This window comes from Misgurnus anguillicaudatus, chromosome 16 (genome assembly GCF_027580225.2).
Source record: "Misgurnus anguillicaudatus chromosome 16, ASM2758022v2, whole genome shotgun sequence".
Classification (NCBI taxonomy): domain Eukaryota; kingdom Metazoa; phylum Chordata; class Actinopteri; order Cypriniformes; family Cobitidae; genus Misgurnus; species Misgurnus anguillicaudatus.
In genome coordinates this window covers 13,755,111-13,770,171 of record NC_073352.2, presented here as the reverse complement: position 1 = coordinate 13,770,171, position 15,061 = coordinate 13,755,111, and the positions used below count along the sequence as shown (strand labels likewise).

General features: G+C 36.4%; 2 protein-coding genes across 2 annotated transcripts in view; one reads left to right on the top strand and one right to left on the bottom strand.

Moving 5' to 3' along the window:
• Positions 1-9,354, bottom strand: part of slc36a1 (solute carrier family 36 member 1) — a 38,169-nt gene extending 28,815 nt beyond the window's left edge. The window contains exons 1-11 of the mRNA XM_055178555.2: positions 9,195-9,354; positions 7,787-7,896; positions 7,461-7,572; positions 7,259-7,349; positions 5,651-5,739; positions 5,034-5,123; positions 4,841-4,925; positions 4,318-4,536; positions 3,356-3,454; positions 3,081-3,247; positions 126-295 (exon numbers count right to left, since the gene is read on the bottom strand). Of these exons, the coding sequence (XP_055034530.1) occupies positions 126-295; positions 3,081-3,247; positions 3,356-3,454; positions 4,318-4,536; positions 4,841-4,925; positions 5,034-5,123; positions 5,651-5,739; positions 7,259-7,349; positions 7,461-7,572; positions 7,787-7,814 (1,150 nt within the window). The 5' untranslated portion in view covers positions 7,815-7,896; positions 9,195-9,354. The remainder of the gene's footprint in view (positions 1-125; positions 296-3,080; positions 3,248-3,355; positions 3,455-4,317; positions 4,537-4,840; positions 4,926-5,033; positions 5,124-5,650; positions 5,740-7,258; positions 7,350-7,460; positions 7,573-7,786; positions 7,897-9,194) is intronic.
• A 501-nt stretch (positions 9,355-9,855) lies between these two features.
• Positions 9,856-11,480, top strand: atox1 (antioxidant 1 copper chaperone). The gene is made up of 4 exons (XM_055178304.2): positions 9,856-10,009; positions 10,187-10,259; positions 10,402-10,563; positions 11,201-11,480. Exons 1-3 carry the CDS (start codon positions 10,004-10,006, stop codon positions 10,524-10,526), a joined length of 204 nt encoding a protein of 67 aa, XP_055034279.1. The 5' UTR covers positions 9,856-10,003; the 3' UTR covers positions 10,527-10,563; positions 11,201-11,480.
• The last annotated feature ends 3,581 nt before the right edge of the window (positions 11,481-15,061 follow it).

The window sequence follows — 15,061 nt, the reverse complement described above, 5'->3', positions numbered from 1 at the left end:
GTCTGACGCTCGTGTGAACTCGTGCCCAATGGCTTATGGATTTTGCTACAAGACAGCTACCGTGTAGATGTTACGTTTGGGAAAGGGGCGGGTGCATGTAGTTGCTTTGTTGTATCAGGACTTACATGTGAGGCATACGAGGGCCACACGGATGCTGAGATCCACCACCAGCGCCCACCTGGTGCTGCACCGCGCCTGTGCCGGCGGGATCAGGATTTCTGCTGAGACGTAAAACTGCAGCGCGTAGGTGATGTAGATTCCAAATGAGTAAAGCAGCTTCACGGTCTGATATAGCCTAATAAAAGATAAAAAGATGAGCCACATCAATTGACATTCACTCCTCCAAACTAAAAGGTTGTTCATTTCTGCAGCCATTTATGTCATATTGATCGCTGCATGCAGCTCTTTTATTAAAATGAATTATTTCATCAATAAAAATAAAATATCAAAAGCATAATTATGAGCAATCATGAAGGATTTTTCTCTGTAGTCACACTGCACCGTCACTAATAGCAATAAATGATTGAAGGATGGACACATCTGCTTCTGCAATCTACATTGAATCGACTACTTCTCCTTTGACATCCTCATTCCCTGCAGATTCACCCTACTGACACATTCAGGTGCGGTGACGCATTTGGGCGTGTGCCCATTTTCTAAATCGGTCACCTTTTTCTCCACTTGGGCTCAATGGCCAGTTTAAACTGCTTATTCTGTATTCATCTATCGTGTGAACATGTTTCAAACCACATACAAACAGCTTCCCAACTCACACCTAATTGTAATATTTTAAAGGCTTATTCACACCAAGTAGGAATGTGACGGTGAGGAAAGTTTTAAATAGGCAGCAATGCCCTCGTTTGAATGAAGTGCTTGAAGTGACCCGGTGCAAGCTGGTACTTCTGTCATGTTGTACGTACAAAAGCCGTCCCGTCCTAAGATTTTGGACTGAGCATCAGGCACTTTTCTTCATTTCAAGCGCTTCTTGAATGGTGGGTTCATTATTATTCTTGGTAAAAACAATGGCGAACTTGCGTACATTAAACTTTCTTAACAAAACGAATAAGTACGCGGCTTCTGCCATTGTCTTGTTAGTGAGCTGGCGTCACCTCACTCTCATTGATAAATAAATTCTGAAATCTGCTGCTCATCCGTGCTGTGACTCACGTTCAACTCGCGCTGAATTGATCAGACACTTTCCGTATTTAATTATAGTGTCTGCTCTCTAACTGAACTAAAAAAATGGGGGGGTGGGCGACTAATGTGATCGGTGAGAGGCTGACCATTGTGAAGCACCGGTAACACCAGCTATTGCAACAAGCCTACACCAAGTTCACAATAATTAATATGCATTTTAAAATGAAATGTGGGCTGCATGCAAAAGCTCTAAAATGGTGCCTTCTGAGGCAGCATTCCAAGAAATGAAGGCATCAAGGCATGTCTGAATCCAATGTTAGGTTTACTTCCTGTCTCGTAAGATACCTTCGTTGTCCTGTCCCAAAATTATTTGCATGGGCATGCACTGGTAATGTGATTGGTCAAGCCTGTTTGAGTTCGAAAAAATAAAATGTCAGCCAAGAAAGTGTCTGGAGCACAAATTTAGTGTAAATAAATGTACACAGTTTACACTTGGCATTAACATGTGTTTTCATCGATCGGATCACAAGTGGACGACGCTAATGCCAGGTGTAAATGGTGTGCAAAACGTTTTGAGCTCGTTCACTTTTGACCACTTTCAACCACATTTAGAGGTAGTCGAAACCGCTTTCGATCGGATCGCTTTTGTAGTGTAAACGCACATGTGGCCTTCTCTCCGCCCATTTATCTAATCTAAGATACTGAAAACAATGTTTTACATCTTTTCTGACTTCTGGCGCGAACACACGTGTACAGCGCTATTTTTAGCCTTTTATTGATAAAACTAAAGCGGCGGATCTGCGCAATTTTATCTTGCAAGGGTGTGAAAGTTGTGCGATCATATTTCATCAATTGCGCTGAAATAGAGAAAGCTTTAACATATACACGTACATAACACTGTGCAGCATGTTTACTTACAACACAAGCAGCGGACTCCGACATAATATTAGTTCGCGTCCATATAAACTCGTCATTACCCCCGCTCGCGTTTAAACGACAGCAGAGGGACTTTCCCACCGTCTCGACAGACCACCCCCTCACAGTACTCAGGACAGAAGCGGTCGAAAGTGGACAAAAGAGACGGATTTAAATACCAGGTGTAAACGTAATGTGTCTCTCTCGTCCACTTGTGATCCGATGAAATCGATGAAAACACATCTTAATACCAAGTGTAAACAGACCCTATGACTGGGGTTATTCTTTGGATGGCTCAGAGATGTTTTGTTGTCCCAAAAGTTTGCTACTAGAGCAAGCCCCTGATTGGTTAACGCGCCGTGTTTTTACGCCAAAGTTGAAATTTTTTAACTCGCGCGTTTGCCACGGCAACGCTCAATACGCGCCATCCGCTTTCTTGACCACATTACAGTTCCATATCACTTTGCATAGTTTATTGTAATAACCGACTAACAAAAACAACATGACAGACAATTTTCCAAGGCATTAACAGCGCTGTTTAGAGACGCACAAAGGTAGCCTCGTTCACAATCTCTCTCTCTCTCTCCTGAGTCTCTGTCGCTCTCGCTCTCTTTCTAATAACTTAATTAATAACTGCATTAGAATGCTATCAACGGCTCAAGCCTTCATTGCCAGCTTTAAAATTACGTTCTGCAAAAGAGCCTACAGATGAGACACGGAAGAAATAATCTTACTCACAAAAGTGATTTAAGTAAAAAAAAACAGACGAATCCCTTTAAATATATCATGTGATCGTTGTCTTAAGGTGTGGTAACCTTAGTATAAGCAGAATAATTGACTCCGGGCCGTTGAATTATTGAAAAATAATGCACACCCGAGGTGTAACGGCCAAGACGCGAATAATTCAAAGGGCCCGTCGTCAATTATTCCTTACTTAAAGTTATAAAGTCTAATATGTATTTATGCCAAAATTGTCGGTAATTTCTTTAATTCATATGGTAAATATATGACGTTTCACTGACACTCACCAACACAAAGGTAAATTTAACGTGATGCTGCCCCGAATGTGCTCTCCAAAGCCGATGTAACCAATGGTGCCCATAGTGATGTAGAGGACGGTGACAATACCCATGCCAAGATAAAGAACCATGGTGAATTTTTTGGGATTCTGCATCTTATTCTCGAGTGGTAAAACCTGAAAATTAAAATGATAAGACACATTTTGAGAATTTAATAAAATCACTTGAATACTACTTCTATGGTGTACACAAACATATTGTCAGAAAAATAAAATAAAACTTACAACTCCAATTCCCTCAAAGGCGAATATTGCTGTTCCAAAGAATAGAGGATAATCGACTCCTCTTCCAGCCAATGGAAGATCAATCGGGTATGGAATATTCTGAAACATTCAAAAAAGTTTTTTTGGTTTTAAACTTTTCACAATCTTTTATGTACTTATTTGGAGATGCTAATTAACTTTATAAATGGAGCATCTTAAATAAAACTGTCATTCAATTGAAACTTGTGAAAGATTGGAATGTCAATGGAGAAATTAGGTGGCAGCCTGCCTGCACTTGCTTGTTTTGAGGGCCATTCGAGAGAAAACATTTTTGTGTCCTTTTGGCAGCTATGAAAACATCACCGAAACCCTTGACTCTTCACAATAACTGGATTGCAAACAACAAACCAACAATCTGCAGCCAACTTCCTGTTTCTATTCCACCATGGCAAATTTTCTTGCCTCTCTGAAAAATTGCATTACCCCACTTGCCCATTTCTCCCTGCCTGCAGTGGCCGCTTGCTGATTACAGGCAGGGAGTCTGATTTACAGGATTTAAAGCTGAAAACAGCCTGAAAACATGTCATTTACATTTAACCCCTCATCCATAACATCTGAGACTAAATCTGGAGACTGGGGTCTGAAGAATTGCCTTCGAACCAGGATGAGAATGATAAATTCTGAAACATATTTCTTGGTACCAAAAAGTAATTGAATTGCAAGTGATATCTTCAAACAAATGTATTACAAACTTCTAACATTTATTCAGAACTAACAGCTTTTACTTAAACCCCTTATAAGCCATTACTGAAACATTGGTCACTGTATATTGTTTGTTAGACGTATGTAATGATTTATAATAACAATTTGACATACTATATGTGTATCTGAGCATGGCTATAAATTCTGGGACTCCAAACTGTATATTGCTCATTGCATGTGGTTGTATTTTGTATGTTTGATGTAAGTTAATGCTCTCTTACCGTTAAGCAGTAGTAGTATATGAAGACCAGGCTGGCACACATGGAAATGTTTGCAAAAAAGGAAAGAGGAGCCAAGTATTTGAGGTTGCGGATAAACACCAACACAATGATGAAGGGCAGAAAGAAGAGCATGTAAAGGCGAGAATCATAGCTGGGGATCATCACTCCTGTCTCATTGGTGTGACAGTTCACAGTGGTCCCATTGGCAGTCTCAACCACCTACAATGGACAAAAATCACTCCATGAAAAATATTTGAAGAATTTAATATTAGTCTTTCACAATACAACAGATTATATTATTAGAAGCCTGATTTGGAAGGAAAATTCAGGATAGTGGGTTGCTGTAACTGTATAAATTAAAAGGCAATACTTCCCTCTAGTGGTCACATAAGAAACTTCATGCCTGGATTTATTTCTAATGCATTTGGAAGATACTTTTCTATCAAGTGACCTCAGAAAAACATAGAATATATTGTGTGGCCCAATCCCTATCAGGAACAAAAATTCCGAAAGTAGCATTTACCTGTTTGACATTTTCACTGAGAAACACAAAGTAGACACAGCAGAATCCCAGCTGGGTTATGTTGAGGAACAAATTCACCACACGTCTAAAAGCCAAAACAAAGTATTTTTTGTAATTCCACATTAATTCAAATGTAATCTGTGTTAGATCAATGAAAGTAAATAAATAAAACAATGTCAATCAATTCGGTTACCTTCCCCACACCGAATGTCTGCTTAGCCATGGTACATTCTCCATCCCATACTCTACTGCATCTCCATAGGACAGAAAGGGTTTTCCCAGCCTAGGAAGAGAAAATATACAACCCAGAGCTTAAATGGATAGTTCACCCAAAATGAAAACACTGTCATCATCAAAAAAAGATATAAAAAGCCACACAGATGATGGTACATATTGACTTAAGTAGGAAAAACAAATACTATGGAAGTCAGTGGATACTCATCATTTATCAAAATATCTTCTTTTGTATCCGGCAGAGTAAAGAAATACAGGTTTTGAACATCATGAGGGTGAGTAAAGTTTTGGGTGAATATCCTTATAAGTAACTTTCTCTTATTTGAGAAAGTGTGTGATTTAACAGTTGGCTGTAAACACCAAATACAATAAATCCACATCGTAATCAACCTAAAATTATATGTAGTTTACCCAAAACTAAAAATTTAGTGCTTGGCAGTATACAGAATAAACCACCTTCTACTTTTACCCTGATAATATGAGCCCCTTATGGCTTTTATGGAACATTTTACAGTTATTTAAGTGATCTAACAGGACAGCTTCAGTATCAGGATTAAAACAGGTCAATCTTCTTACTTTGCACTTAGATGATGTGCACATTTCACAAGCAGGTTCATGCAATGTACTGCCACTATGCCCATGGCCAGAAGACTTAAAGGCCCCACCTAAACAACAAGAAGAGACATCACAACATGAATTAAACATGGTGTTATATTGATATTGGTCATAGGGCATGAAGGAAACAATTCTCAGTATACCAGTCCTGCCTTTGTTGCCACCATTCCTAAAGGCTCTTCTTTTTCTAATCTCAAATGATCAAATATTTCACAAACACAGGAACTATTAGAATTGATATGTGGGATTTTCCTCAAATTTTGGGATAATAAACTTACATAATTACAAAAAAAGATACATTTCAGGCCACAGAGGCTATTTATTTTTATGACAATAACCGTTTAATCTATCTATGCACAAGTTGATCTTTTTAAAAACATACATTTATGTAGCATGCTGATCACTTCATCTGTTCATATGTACACAAACATTATATACATATTGTAATTATTCTAAACTAGGTGTAAACCACAACATACAGTATGACAGAAATATACTCCAGCTTTAAAGGCGGGATGTGTGATCTCTGAAAGCCAATGTTGACATTTGAAATCTAATAACCTAAACAAACACGCCCCTACCCCAATAGAATCTGGTCCTTCATTTGATAGACCCGCCCCACACATACGCAACCCAGGCAACGATGTCGGTTAGCAGACATGGACCACACTGCTGATTGGCTACAAGTGTGTTTTGGTAGTCGGCCCGACTCCCTTTTCCAAAGTGTTTTTTTTTTAAATCACACACCCCGCCTTTAAACAAACATACTGGGTAGATTACTATTGCATCGTACTGCAAGGTGGAGCACCGCAGGACATTAAATGAACCACCCTGCCCCATACTAAATGTCAACTGTGTACATTTAATTACACAAAAAGCTCATGATAATGTATTATGCATTATACACAGTCTAGTAAAACAGTGTTGCTTGAGCTGTTCAATATACAAAAAAGTTCAAGGTCATTTTAAAGTCTGGATAATGTGGTGCAACTTTGTTCATTTAAACTCAAATAAAACATTATTTTATATTTATGCAAGCTACAAATTTCTTTTTTTTAATCACATATGTCGGTTCCATGGGATCAAACCCGTGACCTTTGCATTGCTAACGCTACCAACTGAGCTACAGGAATTAATTCGAATTTTAAAGGAAGACTTTTTTATTTAAATTTTACAAGTGTTATAATGCATGTAATGTATGCTTTGGTCTTGTAAAAGCCAAGTCTATTAATGCCTGCTACATCCCAGGTCACATGAACAGACCACTGATGGTGAGAAACCACAACCCCTGAAAAATCATGCTGTTCTCTACACAACTGTTTGTGTTCAAATGGGGTAGATCAGATGAGAAACAACCTATTGCAACACTCAGGAGGAACAAGTTATGATAGCCTAAAATTATGTTGACATAAGAAGGCCATGCTCATACAACGACACAATAAAACATTTCTGACAGACAGCTACACACTTTTTTATTTACAGCTATTGAATAGTTCATAACAAATAAACAAAACATCAGGACCATTTATCCCCAAATGCAATTAAACTAAATGAGTTTTAGGGTCCTACCAGGAGTCCAGCATTTTTGACAGCCAAAGGCAAGCCGAGCAGTCCAGTGCCAATATTTCCTTTCAGTAAATGAATTAGTGTCTGAAAAAAACTATGCAAGCAAAATAAATATTGTAATACAAATAAATTACCTTTAGGTTAGATATATATTCTTGAAAACAGAAAAGTATGAACAGATTGTTGAATACAGTATATCACTTACGATGATCCTGCTCTGCCTCCGATTCGTTCATATTCGGGGTGCCGTGGAGATCCGGGTGAACGAATAGGCTCATCCTCAGCAGGGCTTTCACTTCTTCTTGAAAAGTCTGGACCTGTGATTAAGAAACAAATAAAGGTTTAGCATAGTCTCAAGCTATAAAAGCTGACCTCATTTGTCAAAAACGTTGCAGGATCTTATTGTATCCCATTTTTTTATTTACACATTCAGTACAAACTCACATTTATTATGTTTGCTTTAAGCTTAGCCTTAAAAACAAGAATCAGATCAGATCAGGTTTCATCATAATGCAAAGGAAATTGGTTTACCGTCCTGATAGTTGATATCAGAGGCCATGGCTGGTTTGGCGGGGTGTAATTTACCACTGATAGCTTCACTGATCAAACGCTTCCCTGCGGAGATGCTGCATTTACAGGTCCTGTGATTTCAGACAAATGAACAGAGTTATTAACCCTACCAGAACACACGGGTGACGCACAATGTGCCCTTTCTGTGCCATAAAATCTTTTATCATCTCTCCGGGCTGAATACAATATTTTGAGCTGACGTGATGCAATAAGCATAAGGTATATTTAAGAGTTTATGGTAGGAATAACAATTTCATAAAGCAAGTTAAATTAACTAATTGATGCATCATTTGTATGATTAGATGTAATTAATAACATTTAAAATGATAAAATAATAGGTTATTATTGGCTGAAAGTGTGTTTTGTTACAAAATATGGTACCACATACGGTAATGATGTGTTAGGACATGGTATTGTGGTACGGTATTTAGTTTGAACCATATTATTATACATTACATAATTACACATATATTTATTAAACATATTTAATGTATTGTCCTCAGCATTCAGTTTTCTTTAAACTCTGTTTTGGGGATGGACATTAACTCAGAAAGTACCATAGTATTACCATGTAATAACACGACTTTGTAAGGGTTAATACACTAATATTTAAAGAATGAAATAAACCAATTTGTTCATGCATTCATTCATATTCAGACAGCTATTACAAGCTGTTAGAAGATATAATACAGTATTGACACACAAATACTGCAGGTCTATGATAAATTGAAGCTATATTAACATCTTATGTTACAAAAAAGCATTTTATTTTAAGTCCATGCAGTAATTTTAAAATCAATGTTTGACTTTGGAGTGGCAATTGTTTTGTCTTGACCACATTGACTTGGTGACTCAGTGTCTCGGCATGTAAAAATTGAATCAATACAACAACAAATCAATTGACCCCACAAAAAAGACATAGAAAACAAAAGAAAGTGTAGAATGGCTATGTGCTTCATTTATTTTTGAAAGTGCCATCGTTTAATATCCTGGTACGGTATTACCAAACCATGATGGACTACAAATAAATCTTGTTCAACAATGTATAACTAAAAGAACAACTCACAACCAAAATGTGTTGATCTTTAGAGCATTATGATGAATAGTAGGAATCCCAGTACATCATGTCCTCATGCTGTCAGTCTGTTTTTTAATCTCTAATCAAACGTTGGTAAATGTAGTACTTCAAGTATTTGAAGCTTCCAAATTCTAAAATGCTTTCTAAAATAACCTATAATATCCTCACACAGAAAAGCAGTTAGTGCTGTGTCATAAGTGTCGCTACATTTCCTACTCTAATATCCTGTTGCCGTTTATTAGCTGTCAGCAATGCTTTGCTAGTGATTCACAGATAACACAACAGACTTACCGTCAACACGACACTAACCGGTGAAGACGTGCACCCGCTATATAACGATCATAAACCCCATATCCAACAACTATGTCTAGCTATGAGAGCACAAATATTTCATTTGACCCCACTGCCTGTAACTGCAGTGTACTGTGATGATTGTGTATGCTTACTCGTGTACTCCTCCTCCTGTCACATGATCATGATCACTGTGCCGGTCAGCTGACTTCTCTTCTACCGCTGCAGTTTCAGCTTCTGTTTTAAACTGCATATTTTGCAAAAAATGTATTAACACTTTTAATTATTGCCTCTTTCGATATCCCAACACTCTCAAATCCTAGCATTAAAACAACGTTTGGTATTTGTCAACGTTGTTAGCACTGGCATGTTATGTAAATAAAATTTCTTTAAACGTTTTTAATATTCTTAAATATATTATTTTAAAAAAAAACTATAATATTATTGTTTATAAAATATATTTTTATTTCGCGGATAGGGGGAGCTCTAAAAAGTGAAGAGACCAAGGGATCATGTAAAACTATTTATCTTATGTGATTAAAACGTTTGTAAATTTCTCTAGAAGAAGCCGTCAAACACATACTGTAACATACACATATGAGAGCAAGTACTGTTCAAACATTTACACTTTATGATCTTTTAAGCGAATTTGTTAATGTTTCATTTAGCTGCCAAAACGACCGCTGTTATGAAACAGTGATAATTTAGTAACGATCCCTAAACTAGACGCCGCGTCATCGCACTGTACGCGTACATCATCAGTGTAAAAAGCAAGTCTTGGACACTTTGGGAGATTTATAAGACTGATCATGACGGTAATTAAACATTTAATCTGAAATGTAATTCACAAATATTTGTTAATATTTTACTGCTTGGTGTCGGTATTAAAGCTTGAATCAGTTTTTATTTATGATAACTATCCAGTAGTTTAGCTTGCCGGCTAGCGTTTATGATATCTTAACAATTGAATCATTGAAGATTTTTCTTTACAGACTCACGAGTTTTTTGTTGACATGACATGTGAAGGATGCTCTGGTGCAGTAACTCGTGTTCTTAAAAAACTGGGTAAGTTTTTGATTTGAATATTTTAGAGTTTAGAGTCTCATACTGCAAGAACGATGACCTGTGTACATTAAACTAGTTCGACATTTTAGAAATGTTTGTTAAAGTAAATCAACACGTTTCTCGTATATGTGTTTTTCAACAGATGTAAAATTTGATATTGATCTCCCCAACAAGAAGGTTTTTATTGAGTCAGACAAAGACACAGATGTGCTGCTAGAAACACTGAAAAAGACTGGAAAAACAGTGACCTACATCGGACCAAAATGACATGACAATTATCCATGGCACACACTGTTACAGCAAGGTGAGAACAGCAGTTGTCAGCAACTCAATAGAGCAATACACAAACTTCAATGGGTGCCCTTTTTTTGTCTTTTTATAATCTAAAAAAAAAACAGAAAGGTTCTTCAGATGTTAAAGGTTCTCTATGAAACCTTAGAGCCAAAAAATGTGTAGCACCTTTATTCTTAAAAGTGTTATTGTTCGTCATAAATCATTGAAATATGATTTTACAAAAATCACAGACTGATCTCCTAATTAAAGAGTATTTCATTAGACAGTAGTGAAATATGACTAACCTAACTGGTCTTTAAAGTAAATATCTTCTGACTGAGTAAATATTAGTGATGTGTAACTTTGTAATACATTTCAGGGTTACTTTATATCCTAATTCTTTTCAAGTTTTCGGTGATCAGACATGATTCATATGGTAGTCTAAAGTTTCTTTACCTTCTTGCAATTTCAAATCTCACATATTAATCCTGCTTTTCTGCAACCTCTTGTTTTTATATCTTGTCACTTTTATTTGGATTATTCCTCTCACAATTATTATTTTCCAAATAAAACAATGTATTTTTGAACAAACAAACTTTACAATGAAAGCTCAACCAATTGCATTTATGTTTTGCTATGTTAACAGTATCTGTCTTGTGTTTTAATAGATTATAATTTTGCTGCTTTGAAGACTGAAGTGGGACAGCTCATAGGACAAATCATCACACATCTTGATTGCTTCTGGTATTTTTTGGGACCATCAGGATAACAAAAAAAATCTGTTTATCAAAGCACCCTGAAGAATCACTACAAGACTGTCTATTTTTGGCAGTTATAAGTATGGCATGTAATTATTTACTATGTGGCTGTTTACCTTCCTCATCTAAAGTTCTCCAGTCTGCATGTGATTGTGATGCTGACGTGACAAAATAAAGATTTCCAGTATTTGCTTGTGTTGCAAATGTTTGACCATAGTAGCTTCCCAGATACTTTTTTTATGAAACTTGAGGTGCTTAGAATTTTTTTATGATTAATATATATATATATATATATATATATATATATATATATATATATATATATATATATATATATATATATATATATATATATATATATATATATATTTAATGAGACTTTATTATTATTTTAAATTAAGATTTTAAAAACTGCATTCAGTTTACCAGTAGAGGGCAATGTTACCCTTTCAAAAAATAGGTTATTTTCCAGGCAGTATGTTTTAAGGAAAACCTTTTGCATCCATGTTCAAATTTACTAGAATTCTTTGGAGATCTTATTTTCTGTAAAAATTCCTTGAAAATACAGCCATAGTTGATATTAGTAGATTTGAGCATAGCAAATTTGTGAAAAACCAAACAATCCATGAATCTCATCTTTTGTAGGCGAGACAATCTGACCTTTTGTTCAATAGGGTGGCAGATCAGCAACCTTGATTTAATAACCTATGGAAAGTGCAGAATCCTTTTTTTAAGGTTATATGACTTGCATTATAACATTGCTTTGTTTTATATTTGTCGAAAGCAATGACAGGAAGCCAAATAAAACCTGTTCTGCATCCAGCAAATGCAGAGCAGAATCATCAGGTTGAATTTCACAGTGTAATATATGGAGCAGCTCAGGGGACGAAGTTTCATTATAATACAAATCACTGTGCAAACCTCATCTCCCATTCCAATAGATGCATAGCTCAAACCTTTGAATTGTGGTTTTATTATAGTTTGCTCAATACAGATCCACTAAACCTCAGTGTAGGATTACTTTCATGTACAACAGGTTCGTCATTGAAAGAACCTGCTGTTAAATGCATCAGTGACGTATTGTGTATTGTTTAGGCTGGTCTAAGTGAATATCCTAAAGGAATACATCACATTTTTGATAGATTGCAGTGATTTTTTAAAAGTGTTTTGAAGTTAAGGGCAACTCATCATCTTTCACACTGTAAAAAATGAAAGTTGGATTAACTTAAATAATTGCTCCAACATCTAAAAATAGTTTCCTCAGTGTAAGTGTTACCAAACAAATTAATTTGTTTTAGTAGATCCAACTGTCACTTTTGTAAGTCAAAATTTAAAGTCTCGTGGTTCCTTTCAAAGTTCTGATAAAAGCAAACTTGTCATAACACAATTGCGTCTTTGTTGTCTGGAATTACTTGAAAGGAGAAAATGTAAAGAATGCTTCGCCATCCAGGCCATGTACTGTGGCTGAAGATGCACTCAACAAATGAAAAGAGACCTTTAGTGAATAAGGAGGTGATGGTCTATAAAACCCATTGGATACCAGAACTCCATTGACACAGTGACTGAATTCTTAAAAGAAGAGCCAAGATTGAGTTTTTTCTTCACTTGACAAATGAACTATCCCAACTTCAATCTGTTGTACAGAGATCCTAGATTCATATCTTGTCTTTATAGCCCAGGGGTGGGCAAGCCTGGTCCTGGAGGGCCCCTGTCCTGCAGAGTTAGGTCCAACCCTAATTAAACACGCCTGATCAAATCTTCAGGATTACTTGGAAATGAAATGCAGGTGTATTTGATTAGAGTCGGGACTAAACTCTGCAAAACAGTGGCCCTCGAGGACCTCCTCACCCCTGCTAGCCCATCAATTTCCTAAAATAAATGAGTCTCTTGAAAGAGTGTCTTTTTTCAGATAGTGCAGACATTTATAAGTGCAGGTCAATAACAAGGTTAAATTACTCTGATCGTTTTTTTTTGTGCTGTGTTTTTATTATAAATGGGCAATGCATGCAAAATTAACCTTATCATGAAAAGTTAAGTTTTGTTGTGTATTATTGCTTCTGGTTTGTGCCTTTTAGTTTACATAATTCCTACAAATTATATGGTCTCCCAAAAACTTTATTTTATCACATTCATAATGCATGCTTCTTTCTTAGAAAACCTGAGTATAGAATGACATTTTTTGATGTCTGGACTATCAGGGCTTTAAGAAAATATAAACAGATGGTTCAATATATTGTTAATAAATGCATTCGGTGGAATTGCTCATATAATAAAAATACAACTAACAGAACTGTAAACATGATAACCATTCCTTGGCTTTACCATAAACAGGTTTCTTTGTGAATATTTAAAAGCTAAGGGATGATTATTGCCAGAATATAATGTACAATATTATCACAGTATAAATTATTTACAGTTTGCCACAGGCTGTCCATATGAGATTCAGTTGGACTTCATATCTCATACCTCCTTGGTCAATCTTACACAATGGCTCACTATAAAATATTAATTTTTTTAATATTGAACCTTACTGTACAGAAAGTTAAAGGCGGGGTGCATGATTTCTGAAAGCCAATGTTGACATCTAAAAATCTCCTAAACAAACACGACCATACCCCAATAGAGACAGAGCGCAGCGCGTCATAACCTGAAAACCACCCCCACCGGGGAAAAAACAATCCAACCGTCTCCATTGACTTTGTATAGCGAGAGGCCGCCTCCTTGTCATTTCTGGCTTATAAAAAAAACAGAATAATGCCTTAAAGCTGCTGTGTGACAATATGTACAGCTAACAAGCCGAAAAACCCAGAAATAAGTTTTTATAAGCTGTCGAGCTGTGAAACTAATATGCTAATATGAATACTATGAAAAGTTGCCTGTTTCCACTTTTGTGTCTTTGGACGCTCGTTTTTTTTGGTTGACAGCTTATAAAAACGTATTTACAGATTAAACTTAAAAACACATAATACCTAAAAGCTGCTGTGTGACAAGGTGTACATCTAACAAGCCAAAAAAACAGAAATAGGGTTTTATAAGCTGTCAACTTTAAAAAACGAACGTTTAAAGACACAAAAGTGGAAACAGGCAACTTTTCATAGTACTCCTATTAGTAGAACTGCGTCCACTAGGGGGAAACGTAGTCGGCGATCCACTTTTTTCTCCTTTGGGGCTGGGTTTTGCGGCTCGACAGCGTATAAAAACTTATTTCTGGGTTCTTTGGCTTGTTGGCTGTACATATTGTCACACAGCAGCTTTTAGGCATTATTCTGTTTTTTGTTATAAGCCAGAAATGACAAGGAGGCGGCCTCTCGCAATACAAAGTCAATGGAGACGGTTGGATTGTCCCCCCCCCGGTGGGCGTGTTTTTCAAATTTGCATAACTGCGCTCTGTCTCTATAGAATCTGGACCTTTTTTTGATAGACCCGCCCACACATACAACCCAGGCAACGATGTCGGTTAGGAGACACGCCCCTTACTGCTGATTTCCAAAGTGTTTTTCAAAAATCATGCACCCCCCCTTTAACTACTGTGGATGTACAAACTATATCCTTCCTTTACATTTCTAATTATAGATGCGCTTTAAAAATACATTTTGTGATGTTGTTTCTGTCCTTTCATGATTAATGAGATTTTTGTTTGTGATTTTGTTTACTTAACATCTAAGAAGTAAAAGCAGCAGTATTACAGGGACACACCGTTAATTAGTGCCAAAGAGATAAATGATAAAAGATGCTTAACTCTGTGTAGCTCATGAATCAATGGTATCATGT